General features: G+C 39.4%; 2 protein-coding genes across 5 annotated transcripts in view; one reads left to right on the forward strand and one right to left on the reverse strand.

Moving 5' to 3' along the window:
- The first annotated feature begins 6094 nt into the window (after nt 1-6094).
- glra2 (glycine receptor, alpha 2) lies at nt 6095-17780 on the forward strand. Of its 4 annotated transcripts, none has more exons than XM_005921359.2 (9): nt 6095-6508; nt 7129-7250; nt 9254-9321; nt 10642-10865; nt 11972-12054; nt 12148-12285; nt 12380-12594; nt 14515-14664; nt 16445-17780. In XM_005921359.2, the coding sequence occupies exons 1-9, from the start codon at nt 6423-6425 to the stop codon at nt 16724-16726; spliced, it is 1368 nt and encodes a 455-aa protein (XP_005921421.1). In that variant the 5' UTR covers nt 6095-6422; the 3' UTR covers nt 16727-17780. The 4 variants fall into 4 exon arrangements, with proteins under 4 accessions (XP_005921421.1, XP_005921420.1, XP_042076360.1 ...); XM_005921358.3 differs by lacking the exon at nt 9254-9321 and adding an exon at nt 9397-9464; XM_042220426.1 differs by lacking the exon at nt 6095-6508 and adding an exon at nt 9397-9464 and having other exon boundaries at nt 7165-7250.
- fancb (FA complementation group B) overlaps nt 14659-19809 on the reverse strand; it is a 19486-nt gene continuing 14335 nt past the window's right edge. Inside the window, exon 9 of the mRNA XM_005921363.3 lies at nt 14659-15072. Coding sequence (XP_005921425.1) covers nt 14966-15072 — 107 coding nt within the window. The 3' untranslated portion in view covers nt 14659-14965. The remainder of the gene's footprint in view (nt 15073-19809) is intronic.

Genomic DNA, 19809 nt, shown 5'->3' on the forward strand with positions numbered 1-19809 from the left:
TATATATATATATGAAGAAAATCCAACAAACGACTTTTATCCTCGTAATCATTTGAATCTAATTTTCTCTAAAACATCACTGTAGCGGTTTCCCCCACATGCACGCACAAACACTGTGAATGCTGTAAGATTGCTTTTGAAGAAGACAATAGTCATGTGTTGTAGATAGAAGAGACAGTTGGAGCACTGTTCCCATGGCAATGGGTTTAGAGGAAATAACTTTGCATTCATCAAGTTTAAAGTATTTTTTTTTCCTTTTTTCTGAAAAACTGGAGAGAAGCCGACTTTCTGCAAAGCTTTATGATTTCATTTTTTTTCTTAAAATTTGTCTTTTCCCTTTTATATTTCTTCTGATTCCATCAAACTTCTGCTTGCTAAGATCCATTTTCACTTTTCACTCTTTTTTAACCATGAACAGAACAGATAACATTTAATTTGTTATTTAGAGCAGAATCTGGAAGAATGTAACTCTAGGGTTATGTTTCACATGTGATTAATGGTTGGGAATGAATTAAAGTGTAGGTAAAGATGGCACTGATAAATTTCAGACCATATTATGAATCTTCTCTCACCGGCTTATGTAACACTTCCAGATCAGGCCCATCACTTAAACTAGTATCATCTTTTATTCCATTAGAAATAAACATCATAGATTGTGACACTTAATGTACATTCTCTTAATAATTTCTAACTAATGACTTGATTACAAAGTGAATATCTTCCACTTAACCATTTCAGGACCTGGAGTGTATCCTGGCGGTAATCGGGCAGAGGCTTACATTCATGCCAATTTAGAATCACCAGTTAACCTAGCGTGCATGTCTTTGGACAGATGGAGGAAGTTAGAGTATCCAGAGAGCAATCGCCAGGACAAAATGCAAACTCCACACAGAAATGCTCCAGCCAGGATTCAAACCTGGGCTCTTCTTGCTGTGAAACAACAGTGCTAACCACTGCACCACGTTGCATTTAAATTACTTATAAACTGTAGAGCAGTTTTAAATAACAGAAGGTGCACCATATAAAGCTTTTATTGAGTGTGATTTATTAGAAGGCATTCACAAAGCATGTTATCAAGAATAGATGAGGTCAATTTGGAATAATAAAGCCTACCTGTCCTATCATTTCATTTAGTAACAACAGAAATACATTTGCAGTGACAGCTTCATGTGGGACTTAATGCTCTTTATAGATTACTATTAACACAGTAATAGAACAGGCTGTGTAATGCTTTATATGCCAGATATGACGGTTAGTGAAGAACAAATGAGATTAAATAAAGAAGAAAACTACAAAATGTGGATGATGTAATGAACTCAACATAAAGGTTTCTTCTGCATCTTTACATCCTTTATAAAGTAGATCAGCCATAGTTTGTTTGAATACATTGTTAGTGTGCATATTCTGTCATGGATTTTAAAGCAGCTTTCGGGTTTTGGAACATGTGGGAAAATTCTTTAAAAAGTGTGAGGAATTGGCTGTTAACCAAACCCCGTCCCTAGATTAGTCAGGACCACCTTGATGATTGTTAGCAGGCTTTGTCATTGATTTATAGAAGCTGCATTATTTATTTCCCACTGTTTTCCTGAGTTACTTGCGGTTTGTTCCAGTCCTTCCTGCTTTGAGTAAAAGAGGAGGCTGAATCTACGGTGGAGTTGGTTTAAACACAGAGGTCACCCAAATGGACTAAACCATCTGCTGCAACAGCATAGGGGAGAATTATGTTTCTGTTGTTGTTTTTCTTTGATATAGCCATTGTCCCCACTTTGCCTTTGAAATGTTTTCTCCACTAGAATACAAAATATTTGTTTAGGAGAGCCTTATTTTTGAGTAGGTTTGTTTAGTTTACCGGCTTATTTCTTAAATAAGTACAGAAATAAATAACTATTTTTATGGTTATGTATGTTGATATTATTATTAATCTTTTTGGGGTATAATACAACCCACATTTTGAAAGTCATACTTGTGCCTGGATATTGATTATCCTTAGAATGGACATTTTTAACATTACTACCAAGAAAGCTCTGATTCCCTTTAATAGTGTGTTTATCTGAAATATAGCAGTAAAGGGTGAGCTATAATGTAACCAATCACATTAAAGCATCTGCTAAAAATGTTAGTGCTTAATAAAGAAAAAGAAACAACCGATATAGGAAAGGTTTGGGAAGTGTGGACATGAACTCGAGCATGAAGACATGCTGGGCAGTCGTCAGATTTGGGGACCGCTTTGAAAGAAAATTCCAAGGTAAATTCAAATGTGGCCTAGCTGTGACAGAGTAAACCTTTCTGGTAGTTTTACAGCAAGACACACATGATGAGAATGAGACGAGACGTGACACTGGTTCAGTCAGAAAGACACTGATGCTTGATAATGGCAAACAATGTTACTGTGGGCTGTCAGCAGTCTTTTGCCTCTTTGTATTTCTTCAACATTAAGCAGTATTTAAATTTAAAATTCCCGACTGGGGCAGGAAACATCATAGACAAACCTCTCCGGAACAGTATGCTGCTCAAATTGATTCTGAATGTGACAAGCAAGTCATCTTTAATGCATTCTTCCATTTGACAGGCTGCATGCTAATCATTTTAATATTTGTGCGAGCACATCAAATCTTGTATTCTGCCAGTGAGCTTTTAACTGTATACCTTTACACACACCACTAAATGGCACATGTCATAATGACACTATCTCTGCCACAGAAGTTTTCCCACTGAGAGAATACTGAGAATACTCAGTAGAGCACTCATCGGTTTTCTCCATAAATATCTTTTTTTAAAGGCAGTGAAAAGGAAAATTTGATTGAAACCAGTTAAACAACTGAAATTGCATTCAGTCTTCAATTTATTCTTGCATCATTTTGACAGCAGCACAACCAGTGTGGCAACTCTCGGCGAGACAAGCCTACAAGCCAGAAATAGATAAATTATGAGTTTGTGTCAACATGGAGCAGACATTGGCCAAGAAAAAAGTACGTGTAGATGAGCTGTTTGATGCTTGGGTGACTGCACAGAAACTGAAACTCAGGGGAGATGTCCCGACATGTAGATATAAGTAAAACACGATGGAGTCACTGTTGCTTAAAAAGTAATTGCTTAAGAAACTGAGCAGCGCATTCGATAAGATGCGTACATCCTGTAGAAACATTGTGGCATTTTATAGTTTCTTTTAATCTCTTTAAATGTGTAGACATGGAGTGACTGTGGAGGATGGATGGGGGTCTAGACTGTGGATCAGTGGGTCTTCAGTGCTCAGTGATGGAGAAAGGCTCTCTGGCTGTCAGTGTGCTCCTACTGATGAAGCAACGCTGTGATTGACAGATGAGTCTTAGTGAAGACCACCACTGCTCTCTTCACTCAGCTTGAGGGATAACACACCCTATAAGGAGGTGCATCCTTATTAGAATTTAGGCTTTTTATTGGCTTGGGGTTCATATGAATCCATAGCTGTAATACCTAGAGAAGAGTAAACATTGTTTCATGTGACTGCGTTGCAGACAAACTGTTTGCACTGTATAATCTAAATGACTTTATCATTCTCTTGTGTGGAATGTAGGAACCTCAAAATAGCTTCATTTCGCTGTGAGAGAGAGCTTATGATAATTGTGTTGGGTGTTTTGGCACTAGAGAATTCTCAAATCCTTGCTTGTCTTCAAGAATCCCCTCATTAAATCCTTTGCATTCTTCCTCCGGCATGTTGTCTCTCTAAAATAGCTCCAGCCACAAGTTACCTCTCCGTATCCCTGCTAGGCCCCAAGATCAGCTCCATGAGTTGAATTATAGAGCAGAAAAGTCATTAAGTGGGATAAAGATACAAAGAATCGATGAGGCAATGGATACTCCGAAGCTCCCACTTGTCTTCAGTCCAGTGCACATGAGCATCAGGGTGGTGTAAAGTCTGCTTGTTGTTTCCAGGTGAGCTCTCCAGTCAGTCTACAACTCCGCAGGATCAATAATGACCACCTACCCAGACAACACAGAACTTGTTCTTCCTAAATAAATAGTTGTATGGACAATAATAAATGTAAACAAGTAAACATGCATTAGTTTTGGCTGCAGTTCTATAGGAGAGAGATTATAAAGTTGAAGCCCCTTCGTTTAATTTCATAGTTATAAATTGTGCAGCAAATCCTTATGGACATCACAATAAAGCTGATGATGTAAAACCTCTAATTCCCCAAAGAATAACAGGCAGCAGCAACCAGTCTTTGTTGTTGTGGGTGGGAAGCTTTAAAATAGCGCCTGTCCCGAGCCTGTAATTTTTAATAGCTATGTGAAAACTGCTGGATAAATGAGACCGACAGGCATTTCTTGTCTAAAGGATTGTCCTGTTTTATTCACAGAGAGAGGCCCAGATCTCTCTCTGTCTCACACACACACTCTCTCGCCTCAGTGACAAGCAGATCTGACTTGTTCTCCTTTAATTATGTGACCCACCTGGGCTGAAGTCTTTCCTTATGGAAACTAATGGCCAATTGAAGCTCTGGTTTGGTGTCATTACACAGACATGCCAAGTGCACCTGTCTCAAAGATGGGAAATAAAGGGCGTGAGTGCAAAGACGATTTTGGCTCTTACCAGAGAGAAATGTATTCATTAGAGAAAATACCGGGTTTTATAGGTGTTATTGCCTTGAACCAGACATGCTCACAAGTGGAGTTATCCACATAAATGGTTGACACAAGACAAGACAAACTTTGTTTTTTTGTTTTTGTTTTTAACTTGAAAGTATTTATGAAAAACAGTACATGTGCCAGTTGTTCAATAATTCATGCAATCATTCAGTATTTATAATACTTCAGAACAAGCCATGCGCAAGACCTCTGTTGATACATCAATGTTAAATCTGCAGACTATGGCAAGCCATGCCTTCCTGAGCATAAGATACAAAGTGACACTTTTATGACAGCATTAAAGGGGTTGGCGGTGGGGTGAGGGAGGTGACGGCTTGACCTGAGAAGGGCTAAGATGATCTGTTAACTGGTTAGTAGCCAAGTGTCGGGCTAAAGTGCAATAAGCGTGTGATGTGCTGGCAGTAATCCTACAACAGGAGTCCTGCACTTGGCTTGAAGTGAATGAAATATTTTCTTTTCTCACTAAGTTTAGCTGCTTCCTCCTCACCACATGCCTGTGCGTTCATGTGGAATGAGTCATTCATGCCTGTGGTCCATAAAGCCTCACAGCCCACTCACATCCTCAAACTGCCAGGTCCCTATCCACTCTCTGCATCACCACCAGCAGCTTATATACATATATATTGAACAGTTATCACCCAAATCTGTGTGGCGGCCTTCTAAACCTCAGTTCCTCCACCCTCAGGCTACAGCCACCCTGTAGTAGCCTTTATTTCCTGCTGTCTCCGTCTGTGTTTGTCAGTCAGCTTCTCTTCGGTCTCGCTCTGGGAGGCCAACCTTTCAGCATTTCCAATGATGTGCCTTGGAAATCTGTTTCCAGGGCAACCGGGGTACCAAATACTCTCCCAGCAGCATCTCGCTGGTGCGTCCTCCTTTGTTTACACTCTTGATATCTGTAGGTTGCTCTAAACACATTTGGGTGGGAACAAAAAAAACCAACAACAACACTGCAAATATATAGACAGGAACGGAGTGAGAGTCACACAGTCAGTTTTATGTTATACACCCACAATATGTAATACGATAATAACAGCCCTGAAGAATAGATCTGCTTTGTAATAAATCAGATCCTAAGTAGATGTCGATTTAACTAGAAGCCCACACCACCGTTCAGCTTAAACGCCGTGCATCATCTCTAGAAAACACAAGAAATGTTCTAAAACCAGTTGATTCTTACGCGCAGCTGCGCGCTCCCAGAGTTCCCCCATTAAGCCGATCTCGTGAGGTAAATGCTATCATTTAAAAGCGTCGTCATTTAAAGACAATGAAGACAATGTCTGAGTGTCTTTCAAGTGATTACCTTCCTCGTTTATTTGACTTATTGAAAACCAACTCACGTCCGCCACTTTTAAGCCTTGCGCTTGCGCGTAACTCAACCGGGAGCTGTCCAAGTGCTGAAATGAGAAAAAGGCGTTCCTCTCTCATTCCTTGACGTTCCCCCCACCTGAGAAAGATCTCACTTCATGAGTAACAACGCAAGCCAACGGGCTGTTCTTCTCAAAGCCCGCTCTTACATCTCAGCGAGCGCCACCGAAGCAGAGCTTCCAGCTGATGCGTCTTGGAGTTTCAGCTTCTCTACGTCTGGCCACTGGACTGATGTCTCTTCACACCTACGCTTCGACAAATCTGTTTTCGGGAGTTTCATGAAACCGCGTTGAGGAATGTCTCCTGTATATTCCTGTGACAAAAGAAGACCCAAACGCCCACGACTTAGTCCGGAAAAAAGCGGGGTCCCTATCTGGATTATGTGTTTGACTAATGTAAACATATGGAAGAAATAGAAAAGTGAGCACATGGGGAAACCACCAGGAATGAATCGCTCCCTTATTAAGGTTTTAGCAGCTTTATTCATATATGTGATGGAGACAAACAACTTCAGGTAGGCGACTCTATTTATCAAACACATTTGATTCAATATCCGTGAAACACTTTGTCTCTTCCAAGTAAAGTTTGGAAATTTAGATGTTAGAAGTTTTCGATGTTAGGGAAACGACATGAAAGCAGCGACAGTGAAGAAATTTCTGAACAAAGTTGGTAATTGAATATGATGTGCTTTTATTTTCAAAACTCTTTCTTGATTAAGATTTTAATCATCGATTGTTTTGTCGAGATTATTCTCTAACTAAAATATTATTAATACAAATAATATTCGTATTGGGAAATTTGGTTTGTACTTAAATGGTGACAGAGACGTTTACGCGTGTGATGGTATTTTCCCTTCCCCTCTGGCAACTCAACATTGCGTTAAAACATGGCTACAGCGTGGTGTGGTATCTGTGCGTGAATCTTTATCGACAGAATAATCCTTTCTTAGAGGAGAAGCCCACGACGTCGAAATCCCATCCGATACGTTTGTGCCAATTAACGCATTTTTTCTGGTTTCGCTCTGCGTGCCCACCACTGCGAGGCAGCTGCTAGGGGAAAGATAAGGTTTAACTCCCGATTCTGAGCTCTGACTTGTGTGATCCAGTGATTTTTCTCACCATGTGTGCGTTCCAGAGTTGTGGACGCCAAGGAGCACGATTCCAGATCATCCTCCAACCTGTCTCCATCAGACTTTCTGGACTCACTCATGGGTCGCACGTCTGGGTATGATGCGCGAATAAGACCGAATTTTAAAGGTTTGTTTGTCACGATCTTTATGTTTTAACATAATCTCCACACGCCCCACAAATTTCTAGAAACACAGCAAGTTGGGCATCTTTACTTATATGATTCACTAAAATGACTCAGAACACACAATCACTTCAGTCATCAGTAACATGATTGTTCCGGCTTGAATGAAACCACAAATTAATTCCTCATTATAACATTGCGTGCATGTTTTCATTTCCTGAAAATGTGTAAAGCAGAATCCCCATCAGGATAACATCATTTAAAAAGGATGCTTGTAAATATCTCCGTCACAAAGAAACAAATTGGTTCTTGCAGTAGACAAGGATGCCACCATGACAGGCCAAATGATGGATGGTGCCCCCGTGGCAAGGCTGCAGGCTACTGACTTCCTCTGTTGTTGTTGCTGCTGTGATGCTGAGGACAGACACAGCATCACAGCACTGGAACAGAGCTGAGTGAGAAGATGCTAGCCCAGCGGCGTTCAGGCCCACTCCAGGCTGGGTCAGGTGGACAGGGACTTGTTGGGTAGCTGAAGCAGTCAGACAGTACAGCACAGGAGCTAATCAGACTCAGAGACACATGGCCCAGATCTTTCCTTCCCATTTGAGGCAAAGGGAAAAAAATGTTTATTGCTGAGATGGACTCAAGATAAGAGGAAGATAGCCTGCTTAATACCAGCTGGCATTTTTTTTTCTTTTTTTTGCCGAGGGATGATGCATCACTTCTAGCCTTCAAAAAGAAAAAAAGCCTGATTTTATGTTTCCAGTTATTCTTTATTCTGATCACACACACACACACACACACACACACACACACACACACACACACACACACACAGAGTTCTGAATGCACACGCATACATTTTCTGGCAAGAACCCTCCCCCCCAACATTTGCATGAGCTCACTTCATCGTAAATAGATGATTTTGCTTCTGAACCTGCTAGTCACACTTTGAAGAGTGTTGAACTCATTTTCTGAAGGTTGCCCTAGATTTCCTTTGCGTGAGTTTTGTCGTCAGCAGCAGGTACTGCCATATTTTTCTGCTTCCACTGTTAAATGTAGCAAGCTAACGACAAACTGAGGCAAATATTAATACCAAGCTCCATGCAATATTGATGAAGAAAACACAGGGGAAGGGCACTAGGAAGGGCTTACAGCTCCACTTATCAGAGAGAAAAAGAGAGAGAGAGAGCGAAAAAAGATTTGCTTTGACTTTAAATGGCACATAACCTGCCAAGCCTCGCAAAGAGATTTCAGCTCAGCCTCTTCTATACAGAAAAAGATGACACTATTCATCAAAGCATGCCGGGCACTTCTTACTCACAGTGTTGGAGAGAAACTGCTCAGATTTGATACAAAGAAGAAAAGATTGTTGTAGAACTGCAGCCAGAGAGTGTTTTCACTTTAAAAAAATGCTCTAGATGACTTTCCCAGTTGATTAGAAATTAATTGTTTAGTAAAAAGAAAGGGAATGTCAGTGACAATCCCAGCTTCATCATCCAAATCAAAATTCGTCACATAAAATAATCACATTTCTGAAGCCAAAACCAGTTATTTTGCGATTTTGTTTATACTGAAACAACTCTTAGTTAATAGAGTACTTAACATTACATTTTGTGGGGATTTCTAATTGATTATCCAGCCAAAGGTACTTTTGTGTTTGTGTGCATGCTCCTATCTGCATGTGCATGTCTCCCCTTGTGTTGTGTAAACACAAGAAAAATGTGTTTACAGCACGACAACCTTGAAAGATTGCCTACATTACCCTACAAGACATCACTGCATCATTATAACATTAAGCTGACACAGTGGTGCCTTTACTAATTAATAGATTTTTCCTGCCCCGAAGCTCCCTCAAAAACAAAAGTTCAAAACACCGCTTGTTCTGTGAATGCATATTTTCCGTTTTCCTGTCAAAATATCTTCCCCACCTGAAACCCAGTCATCCTTTATAATACGTATGGTTTAAGGCTTTTTCCTGTCATTTCATTGTCATTCCATTTCACAGGTCCCCCTGTAAACGTTACATGCAATATTTTTATCAACAGTTTCGGCTCTGTCACAGAGACAACTATGGTGAGTTCCTCTGGTATTTGGTTGATTTTTGTCCTGTACAATGTGTCAATATGTTATCTATTCCTCAACCTGCAGGTCCACCAGTTAATGTTACCTGCAACATATTTATCAACAGCTTTGGTTCTATAGCAGAAACTACAATGGTGAGTTGAGCGTTGTATTTGGACATGTTTTAAAGCCCTGACCTCTCCTATGGAGATACGACTGAATCATCCTGTTTTTACTTAGCCTTGCTGACCTTTTTTAAAACATCCTTCCATGCCATGTCTTCCTATTCATTAAATAAGATTTAGTTCTTTGCCATCAAAAAGTTTATTGGCGGGCTATCCAGTCAAATATTGGTTTCTGCTCCCATGAGTCTGGTTTTACTATTTCATACAACAAATCCTGACAAGTCACTTAAGCAGAGCCAATAATTAACAGTGGGGGGCTGGGGCTTTCAAACAAACTGATGTGCAATGCATGAGGCGTGAAGGCATCCAGCCCCTGAAGGGTAAAAATATAAAACCTGCAGGGTTGCACTGAAACTAATCAGGATCAAATCGTAATGAGTGATAATAACTACTTAGATCATAAATGGAAAATGATAATTTGCGCAGGAGGTGGAACATGTACGGTTGCCAGGAAATTACACAGTATTAAGACGGGCATGCAGATATTTGGAACCGCCAATATGCTGATAAAATGTCAAGCAACATAAGGGCTTCTCATCATCGTGACATATCAATTACATTGAGCTGTGTGACACTCAGTCTACTGCTAACTGTGCTGTCAGATGCCTCCTCTTCAGGCTCTGCATCTGATAAACACCTCATTTAGCTTCTCTTGCATAATTTTGAATAAGAAAGGTTATGGTGAGGTCAGTGGCTTGTGAATGCAGCTTGCAACAATACGTAGTCATGAAAGTTGCCATGAGAACAAATGTATGATAATTAAGATTAATTTTGATGGTATTGCTGAATGATATAAATTTTGCACATTTGTCACTCATTTTCCTTTTATTACTTTTCATGGATTATTACTGATGTTACAGGATTGCTTTCGATCCTTCTGCATTGCAATAAAAGTTTTAAAAAATGATCATCAAAACACACTGGAAGCACCAAAAACATTCATTACTGTCTGGTCTAAAGATGCATTTCATTTATGATTTGTGTATTAGAAAATAAATACAAAATTTCCTGTATTTACCTTGTCAAAAAGAAGGTTATGTAATATTAAAAACTGATACCAGTGATTGACATTCCTCCATCAGCATGCATTCTCATAACCCGAATCGCTGCGCTGCAAAATATGCAAAGCCGCCTGTCATCTCCGCAGGATTACAGAGTGAACATCTTCCTGCGGCAGAAGTGGAATGACCCTCGGCTGGCGTACAGTAAATACCCAGATTCCTCCCTTGACCTGGACCCATCTATGCTGGACTCCATATGGAAGCCTGACCTCTTCTTCGCCAACGAGAAAGGAGCCAACTTCCATGATGTCACCACAGACAACAAGCTGCTGAGGATCTTCAAGGATGGGACTGTCCTCTACAGCATCAGGTGTAGTACTTCACAGGTTTTTAAAGACAATTTTAAAAGGCTGAAGAACTTCACTAGAGCATTATTATTTGAAAATGTTTTAATAATTATTATTTTTTTGATATTGGGACAAAAAAGTTTCTGGACATTTTTTCACCACCAAAGGGACAAAATGAGAAAAATAACTGGTAGATTAGGAAGCGGCAATAATAACTTGCCTTTTACACAGTTTGATATTAGTGTAGCTGAAGCAGAAATCTCTGCTGAATGCTCAGATTACCGCAGGACATGTTCACTTACTGCCTTTCTTACACTTTCTCTTAAACATCAAAGACTGTCAATCTGCAGCATGCAATTTGAAACAGATTTTTATCTGACTGTGATCATTTCTTTGAAACTGTATAATTTTCTGAACCGCAGCACATTCCCATGTGCAATACGACTGCAAGAGGACAAGTAAATCTCAGGGGCGCTGGTGAAAATCTAAAGTAAAGCCCAAACTTAGAGCTGAGAAGGAAGGGGGTATTTTTCTCCATGCTGGTCTTCTATTAAATATGAAAAGATGTTTGAAAACTTAGGGTCCATACCACCACAAGTACAGGCCAAAAAGGAAAAAAAAACCTTGTAAAATGTGTTGCATTTTATTACAATACAAAAGCCACATGCAACATCCAATTTTCTCTGCAGCGATGCGATATAAAGCAGATCAATTCTGAGTCCATTTAGAAAGCGGCTCAACTCTGAGTGGTGCTCAGGTGTTAAGGTATCGCGGGCCAAGAAGAAAAATGAAAGGTGGTTAGCTGCAGTCTCCATTCATGAGAGAAATGACAGAGTGAGCAGACTGTGGACCACAATGCATCACAGAAACAATAAGTTGCAGTAATGAAAGTGTAATAGGAACCTGCTGAAGGGTATCCTACATGATATGTTGGAGGTTATGACACAGGAGAAAGAGCAGCCAATACCTGATACAACTAAAAAAAAGTACCAACTGTAATCTAATTTTTCAAGATTTTTTTCAATACGCATGTCGAGCTGCTAGTTTGAGTGTTAATAAGCCTTCTTTTGACATCAAATAACACTGTTGTTTGTTGCATTTTACATTGTGACCTTGTGTCATGTTACAGGTTGACTCTCATTCTATCGTGCCCGATGGATCTGAAGAACTTTCCAATGGACGTCCAAACTTGTACGATGCAACTGGAAAGTTGTAAGTGCTGATCTTTTTATATTCCAGATTTTTGCTACACTTTCTAAAATGAGAATCTACTTACTAAATTCACCCGTTCTTCTCTGGCTCTAGTTGGATACACCATGAATGACTTGGTGTTTGAGTGGCTGGAGAACGGTGCAGTACAGGTGTCGGAGGGACTCACTCTGCCTCAGTTTATCATGAGGGATGAGAAGGAGTTGGGCTACTGTACCAAACACTACAACACCGGTCAGCATTTATGTCTATGTTTCAAACAGCTGACATTTCTCCCAGGTTGATGGCTGAATTGCATTTTTAAATATGTTTTCTTGTTGATGAACAGGGAAGTTTACCTGTATTGAAGTTAAATTCCACCTGGAGCGCCAAATGGGCTACTACCTGATCCAGATGTACATTCCTTCTCTCCTCATTGTCATCCTCTCATGGGTGTCTTTTTGGATTAATATGGATGCTGCTCCAGCCAGAGTGGCGCTGGGAATCACCACTGTGCTTACCATGACCACCCAAAGCTCTGGGTCCAGGGCTTCTCTTCCAAAGGTAAAACCTTTGTTTGTTTTCCTCCAGCAGATAAGCACAAGCCTTGTATGTGGCAAAAACATATGAAGCTTGAGTCCTAGGTTTTGTTAGATATTTCTCATTCGCGTCTCACGTTGAACCATGTTCCCACATATGTCTTTGCTGTTTATAGTAATTTGTACAACTCACCTGATCTGGTCTGAAAAGACTTGTGATTAGCCAAAGTGTTTCATGTCATATCACAGGGTAAATTTTCTAAAGCAAGAACGGAGAGCACACAGGAAGTAACCTAAAAGATTAATATTTCTTTTAAAAGTGAAAGTTTGTTATGGATATGCAAGTTAAAAAAGATATGTCTGCTGGCAAGATTGTCTCCAGGTGCTCCGACTTTTTCCCACAGTCCAAAGACATGCTTGTTAAGTTAATTGGATGTATGTCTCTCTGGGTGAGCCCTGTGATAGACTCGAGACCCTCCCTCTGACTCAGCCAGGTTTCAGCCGCTCAGCTAGGAGAGCGGAGGATGGACAATGCAGTCAGTATGAAGTCAAATAGCAGTTTAAATATTAAATATCAAATGTTGTTATTTAAGACTGATCGCTGGTACATAAATCCACTTCTGAGTTTTTACATTTTTTGTACGTTTACATCCATTATGTAATTATATTGTTTGAGTGGTTGTCATAAATATTTATCATTTGAATTAATGCAATCAAGGAAAAAATAGATTTTATAACCATAACTATAATTGGCATTTGAATAAATTCTGTCTGACACTGCTAGAAAGCATTCATAGTTTATTAAAAAGATAGTAGGTCCCTGCAGTTTTAATGTAGCTGTAGGCACCTAGAATCCCAGCTGTACCTTGAAACAAAAGCAACCAGTGGATCAAACAGATTTTACTATTTCTTCTTTAGGCAGTCAGTGCAATGAGCTGAAAATGGGTGCTGCTCCTTTAGTGTGAGACTCAGGCATCAACATTTCACACAGAGGATGGATTTATAACTCAAAAATAAACACTGAACCAATTGAGAGAACAAACAAAGCAAATCAAAGCATTCTCCACAGTGGACTGTTTAAACTACAGCTCAGAGCTGTTGTGAAAGCCACTGTAATACATCAGAGAATAAGATACTCTATTTTTGTGTTTTTGTAGAAGCACAGCTGGGCCTGATACAGTTCACAATATGTAACATTTTTTTCATAAACTGTGGTCATTTCGAGGCGTAACAAAAAAAATTGGATCAAGTGTTAAAGGTACTGCAGAAACAACACGAGTCAGATGATGATCAGTCACACATCAGTCTGCACATGAGCACTAAAAGGCCTCAGCCTCGTCAGAGATTCTCATATGAAAGACACGTATGCTGATGAATATTTAAAGGCAAGCCTTTGACAGCCTCAGTGCACCGACAACAATTCAATATGCCTTAAGTGCCCTCTAGAACCAGAGATGTTTCTCCACATGCTAATCAGCTGTCATGAAAGGATGGGGTCACACTGATGAGCAGAAAAAGGTTTCAGCCTCATCTTCACTTTCTTAAAAGAACCAGATCAAAGTCAGGGAACTACAGGTACAAAGTAATGCCACAGTTCTCTTTCTTTTAGCGGTTGAGACATTAATTATTTGCTACTGTTAAAGCCACGCAATCACTGACACTGCTGGCAGCTCTGACACACTTGTTAGCAAACATTATCTGTAATTACAGCTATTTAGAGGTCACAATTAACTGAAGGAGCAAAATAAAAGGAAAAACACAGAAAGTGGCTGTGGAACAACTGATAGACAACAACACATAGGACTCAAGTTTAATATTAATAAAAGAGAAATACAAAAATTAAATAGCGTTCTCAGCTAAAGGCTACATTCACACTTTATTTTAACTGTTAGCCAATGCTGTCAGCTTGAAGAATCTAACAAAAAACATCTGTTTTCTCTCCCAGGTCTCCTATGTGAAAGCCATTGATATCTGGATGGCTGTGTGTCTGCTCTTTGTATTTGCTGCATTGCTCGAATATGCTGGGGTTAATTTTGTCTCCAGGCAACAGAAAGAGTTCCTTCGCCTGAGGCGAAGACAAAGAAGGAATCACAAGGTAGGCTTTCGAAGTCTTCACATGGTTGCTCTTCAAACTTTTTAGCCACATTAGCAGCTTGTCTCTGGGAACCCAGTGACAGGTGGGGCCCACAAGCCATTGAACTCCTAGTGCCGTTCCCAAGATGGGATAAATAGGAAGGGTTGTGTTAGGAAAGGCATCCGATGTAAAACCTTTGCCAAATCAAACATGCTGATTATCATAGCTAAGATGGTTTGGACGTGGGCAGAGGAGGGATAGTGGATATATTGGGCAAAAGGTGTTGAATATGGGGCTGTCAGGCAGGAGGAAAAAATGATGACTACAGGGAAGACTGATGGATGTAGTGAAAGGGGACATGCAGAGGGCTGGTGTGAGAGGTGCCAGTGATATGGTGAGATGAAGGCGGATGATCTGCTGTGGCAACCCCTAAAGGAAGAAACCAGAACAAGAACAAGAAGATGAAGAAGAAGTAGTGTGTCTCTGAGGATGAGCATCAATAATACCTCTTTGGTCTGAAACAAAATTTCTCATTAACTATTGGATGGATTGCTTTAAATTTTGTAAAACATTTGTATGGCTCAGAGCATGAATCACAGTAGATCAGGTATGTAAAGTCTCACGCCCTTTTTTTTGTTTAAGATGCCAAAAGTCAAAATTTTCACTCATATTTCAAAATTTACCAAGTGAATTACTTTAGAATTTGGTATAAAGCTCATGAGTCCAGAAAGATGCAGCCTAACTATAATGTGCTCGAACCAAGGGCAGACTCCAATGCAGGAATCGGACAGAGCTCTGGATAAAAGTCTATAAATCTTGTTTTAATGGGCAGAGCAGGGGTCATACACAGGCAGACTGTCCATGAGAAAGGGGGCAGGCAGTAGGCTCAGTTGGAAAAATAGTCCCAGAATAAAATCAGCCAAACTCCAGGGATTTAACACTCATGGTGATCGGCAGGCAGGAAGCATGAGGTCATATAAAGTCAGTCAATAAAACACTGGTTTTATTTGGACTGCATGACAAAAAGGGAAAAAATTTCAAAAGGAAAGGAGAAATGATATTTCAGAGTCTATGTAGGTCATCATACTGTTGACTGTGGCCACCGTGATACTGGCCTTTGTGATTTCAGATGTGATGGATGGATTTCTACCAAATTTTGTCCAAAGAGCTGGATGAATTGTCAGTGTGAGTCAGTTTAGTTTTACATCACAAAAAGCACATTTTCTAACTACAAGTATGTGGCAATTACCATCTTTCAGCTGTTGATTTGAATGACAATCTTTTAAATGGAGAAAAAGGAAGTCTCATGTGCAACCCAGGAGGAACTGATATAGTTCCTCCAGAATAAAAGAATACAACATAATAATAATGGTCTTGTTTTGTTATCCCAGTACCTGCAAAACTGCTGACTTCCTATTAGCTCTACCTCTATTTGCTATCATAGCCATAGAAACTTGTCAGGGGCGCTGAACACATGCACCTTTATTGCTGTTTGTCTGAATTAAGATTCACCCCCCCTGTGACCCTGTATTGAATAAGCAGAAGGAAATAAATGGATGGATGGATTAAGATTCATCTCCCGAAGCAATCTCTGTAAATGTTTTTTCCGCCACTGTGCATCAGGTTATCTTGGGAGTTTATTTTAAATTAATTTGAAAGTGCAATATCTCATGATTAATGTTCATGTTCATGTGGGTTTGTTGAAAAACCTTCAGTCATTACAAAGTAAAGCCTAACATCTGAGCTGCAGGCTTTTAAAAAGCTCTAGCAAACTCATCCACATGTGCATGTCACTTTTCAGGATGACGATCTGCGTGAAGGCCGCTTTAATTTTGCCGGCTACAACATGAGCCAATGTCTGCCAACAAAGGATGGCTCAGCTGTTAAAAATGCTGTTCCAGCTCCCAACCCTCAACAATCAGCCTCAAAGGACATAGACACCATGAGGAAAAAGTTTGTGGACAGAGCCAAGAGGATCGACACGATCTCACGGGCTGCTTTTCCTCTGGCTTTCCTCATCTTCAATGTCTTCTACTGGGTTACCTACAAGATCATCCGGCATGAGGACATCCATAAAAAGTAAAGACTTTGCCGTCGGCTGAGAACATATATTTTACATTTCTCAGATTGAGAAATGCTTAGAAAGCACAGGGAGATGAGAGGGTAAACTGTGCATTGAGAGGCACCATTGTGGTAATGGGTGGTGTTCTTTCAGGGATAACGTACAATAGTTATGAATCGTACAGTAATGTTCATGATTTGATAATGTGAACAGTTGTTCAGACACAGATGCTTTATTTGTTCTTGTACTGCTGCAAAATATTTTCTGAAGATTATAGAGAAAAGGTCTTAGCTCAAGACTCACTAACATGCTGGAGAAGATGGACCAAAATGATTTTGAATTGATTCAGCCTTGAGGTCTACAACCAAGAAACAGAGGAACATTCCATGAATCCGTAACTCTAAGGTAGCTCTGTCAAGCCCTCAAGACGTTTTGCAAATTTTCTTACCGAGGTAGCATAGGACTGTTTTATAATGGACTTCTGTCATAGAACTTCCACCCTATTTATACAAAACATAGCTCTCACATAGCATTACATAACTTTTGGGGCCAGGGACCTCTAAAAAATATGTTTCAAGAAGCCCTTAACAATCGTAACACCACATTAGCTGATGTGGTAGAATCGCTGGATGATGTTGAATAACTCAGTTTCTTAATGCTTGTCTGCTACTTAGATTGCTAACAAGCCAAGCTAAACAGCACCCCGTCCTTTTTTTACACAGTTGTCACACTTACATGTTTCAGATCAATTTTATAATTAGACAAAGACAATATGAATAAATACACAATGTATTTTTCAAATGCTGATTTCATTTATTAAGGAAAAATAGCTACTCAAAACTTTGCGATGATAGCCAAAACCTGATGACTGGTTGTTCCAGCCTTGGCAGTAAGAACTACAGTCAAGAGTTTGAGATAATTATTTGAGCCATTCAGATTTTAGACATGCTGGTGTGTTTCAAATCATTGTTCTGCTGCATAACCTGCTGAAAATGATGGCTGGGCATTCTCCTTTAGGATATTCTGGTACAGAATTCATGGTTCCATTAATTACAATGAGTCATCCAGATCCTAAAACAGCAAAGGAGCCTCAGACCATGACACTACCACCACCATGCTTGACCGTGGGGATAATTTTGTTTTTATGAAATGCTGTGTTAGTTTTATGTCAATATGTAACACAACAAAAAACCATTTTATTTGTTCATTGCTTGGTTTTTTGTTGTGTTACATATTGACATAAAACTAACACAGCATTTCATAAAAACAAAATTATCCCCACGGTCAAGCATGGTGGTGGTAGTGTCATGGTCTGAGGCTCCTTTGCTGTTTTAGGATCTGGATGACTCATTGTAATTAATGGAACCATGAATTGGTTTCTCATCCGTTTCTTTATATTGTGGCATGAGTGTCAAGTAGTCAACTTCACCTGGTCAGGCGAAGTTGACTAGTTAATGGGATTTATTGATTCTGCAGGTCTCACAGTAATCAGGCCTGAGTGTAGCCAACTAAACTGAACTTCAGTCATTACATCTCTTATATTAGTCCATGTTTTATCCTTTGAATCCCCTCTTGGATTTGCCATTAAATTGGAAAAGGAGACACAACAGTGTCAGAATGAGGCTCTCTGTGTTGTTTTCCAAAATATGTGGTTAATCACAGTTAATTCATGATTTAACATGGGGGACAATTACTTTTTCACACAGGGATAAGTACGTTTGGTGAGCTTTTTTTTCCCTTAACAAATGAAATAATCATTTAAAAATAAAATTTTGTGTTTTCTCAGGTTATTTTTTTCTAACACTAACATTTTATTTGATGATCTGAAATATTCAAGTGTGACAAATATGCAAATAAAGAAATAAATAAGGAGTAAGAAATCAGAAAGGGGACTTTCTCACAGCACTGTAAGTGGTTTCACATAAGATTGATATCATCTGTCATAATCATTCCAGAGTTTCTATTGGCCCAAATATAACATGGGGTGCACCCAATTTAGTGCTGCAAATGATTCCAATCCCTTTTAAATGATAGAAAACAATCTGTCTTTAGCTCATAATTTCACCCTTGTGGATCCCCTGGCTTTACTTTGAGAACCACTGTTTCGAACTATACGAGCAGAGCACTAAACTAAGCAGCAGTAAATGTCTCAGGCATGGGTATAAATAAGTCAGATGAAAATCTGGAATCAGGAATTGGGTTCTGCATTTTTACTAAATCCTGAGGCCTTAGATGTCAACAATTTGGTCGGATAAAGTGCTACGCTTCTCTGTTTTCCCCTTTTGGGCGGTCTATCACAGCTGAACGCAGCCTTTGAGCTTTTCTACCAGTGGCCAGACATCCAAAGGTACTTAACAACGTTTCCTTTTTCTCTAAGTGAATTATAAATATTCGGAAATGATGTCACCTTTTTGTTGATGTCTTTAACTTTGCTTTTCATTCTTGTGCAGTTTATTTAGCAAAATATCATATATCTCACATGAAAAAGGTATAATGGCTTATTTTGAACAAGTGTATAGGTAAGCCCACAAACTGTGAACATGCACTATGTTGCTAAATGTTATCACACGCCCGTATTCACGTGAATTATTTTAAATTCCAGGGTTAATACCCCCAGGTATGTAAGGTATAGTTTTAGAATTTGAGCTATGTTTTTGTAGATTTAGACAAATAAAATATTTATTGTAATGGGAAAAAGTTATGTTTGTTATAAAATAATATCTTTCTGTATACTTCCGCTGTGGACTGTTTCCCTTCACTTGTTTGTTGCTGGCTGATGATATTTGTTTGTAGATGGACTGAAAAGTGAAGGACAGATCTGCATAACAGTAATGGTACAAAGCAGCTAATGACCCTTGCACTCCTTATATACTGTGGTGACAAACTCTTTTCTTGAATGCTATTCATGAAAAAAGGTTATTTATTGGTCTGTACATCAATAAAATTGACCGTGCACCATATTTACTTTATTTCTGCGTCTCCTGTCATTTATAAAGAAGTGACCAGTCCTCTGAATTGACATTTTCATCCATTTGTTGATGAGATTATAGTTTGCATTGCTTTCTTCTACAACAATAAAAGATGGATGCCTTATAAAAAAAAAA

Source organism: Haplochromis burtoni, unplaced genomic scaffold, assembly GCF_018398535.1.
Source record: "Haplochromis burtoni strain Fernald_Lab_line unplaced genomic scaffold, NCSU_Asbu1 Contig_48, whole genome shotgun sequence".
NCBI classification, from domain to species: domain Eukaryota; kingdom Metazoa; phylum Chordata; class Actinopteri; order Cichliformes; family Cichlidae; genus Haplochromis; species Haplochromis burtoni.

What these genes read in the sequence shown, in the direction of transcription:
- glra2 (XM_005921359.2), top strand. Translation starts at nt 6,423, where the DNA reads ATGGGGAAACCACCAGGAATGAATCGCTCCCTTATTAAGGTTTTAGCA. An exon ending in ATGGAGACAAACAACTTCAG is followed by an intron (nt 6,509 to 7,128) that starts GTAGGCGACTCT and finishes TGTGCGTTCCAG; the next exon opens with AGTTGTGGACGCCAAGGAGC. An exon ending in TACCAAACACTACAACACCG is followed by an intron (nt 12,286 to 12,379) that starts GTCAGCATTTAT and finishes GTTGATGAACAG; the next exon opens with GGAAGTTTACCTGTATTGAA.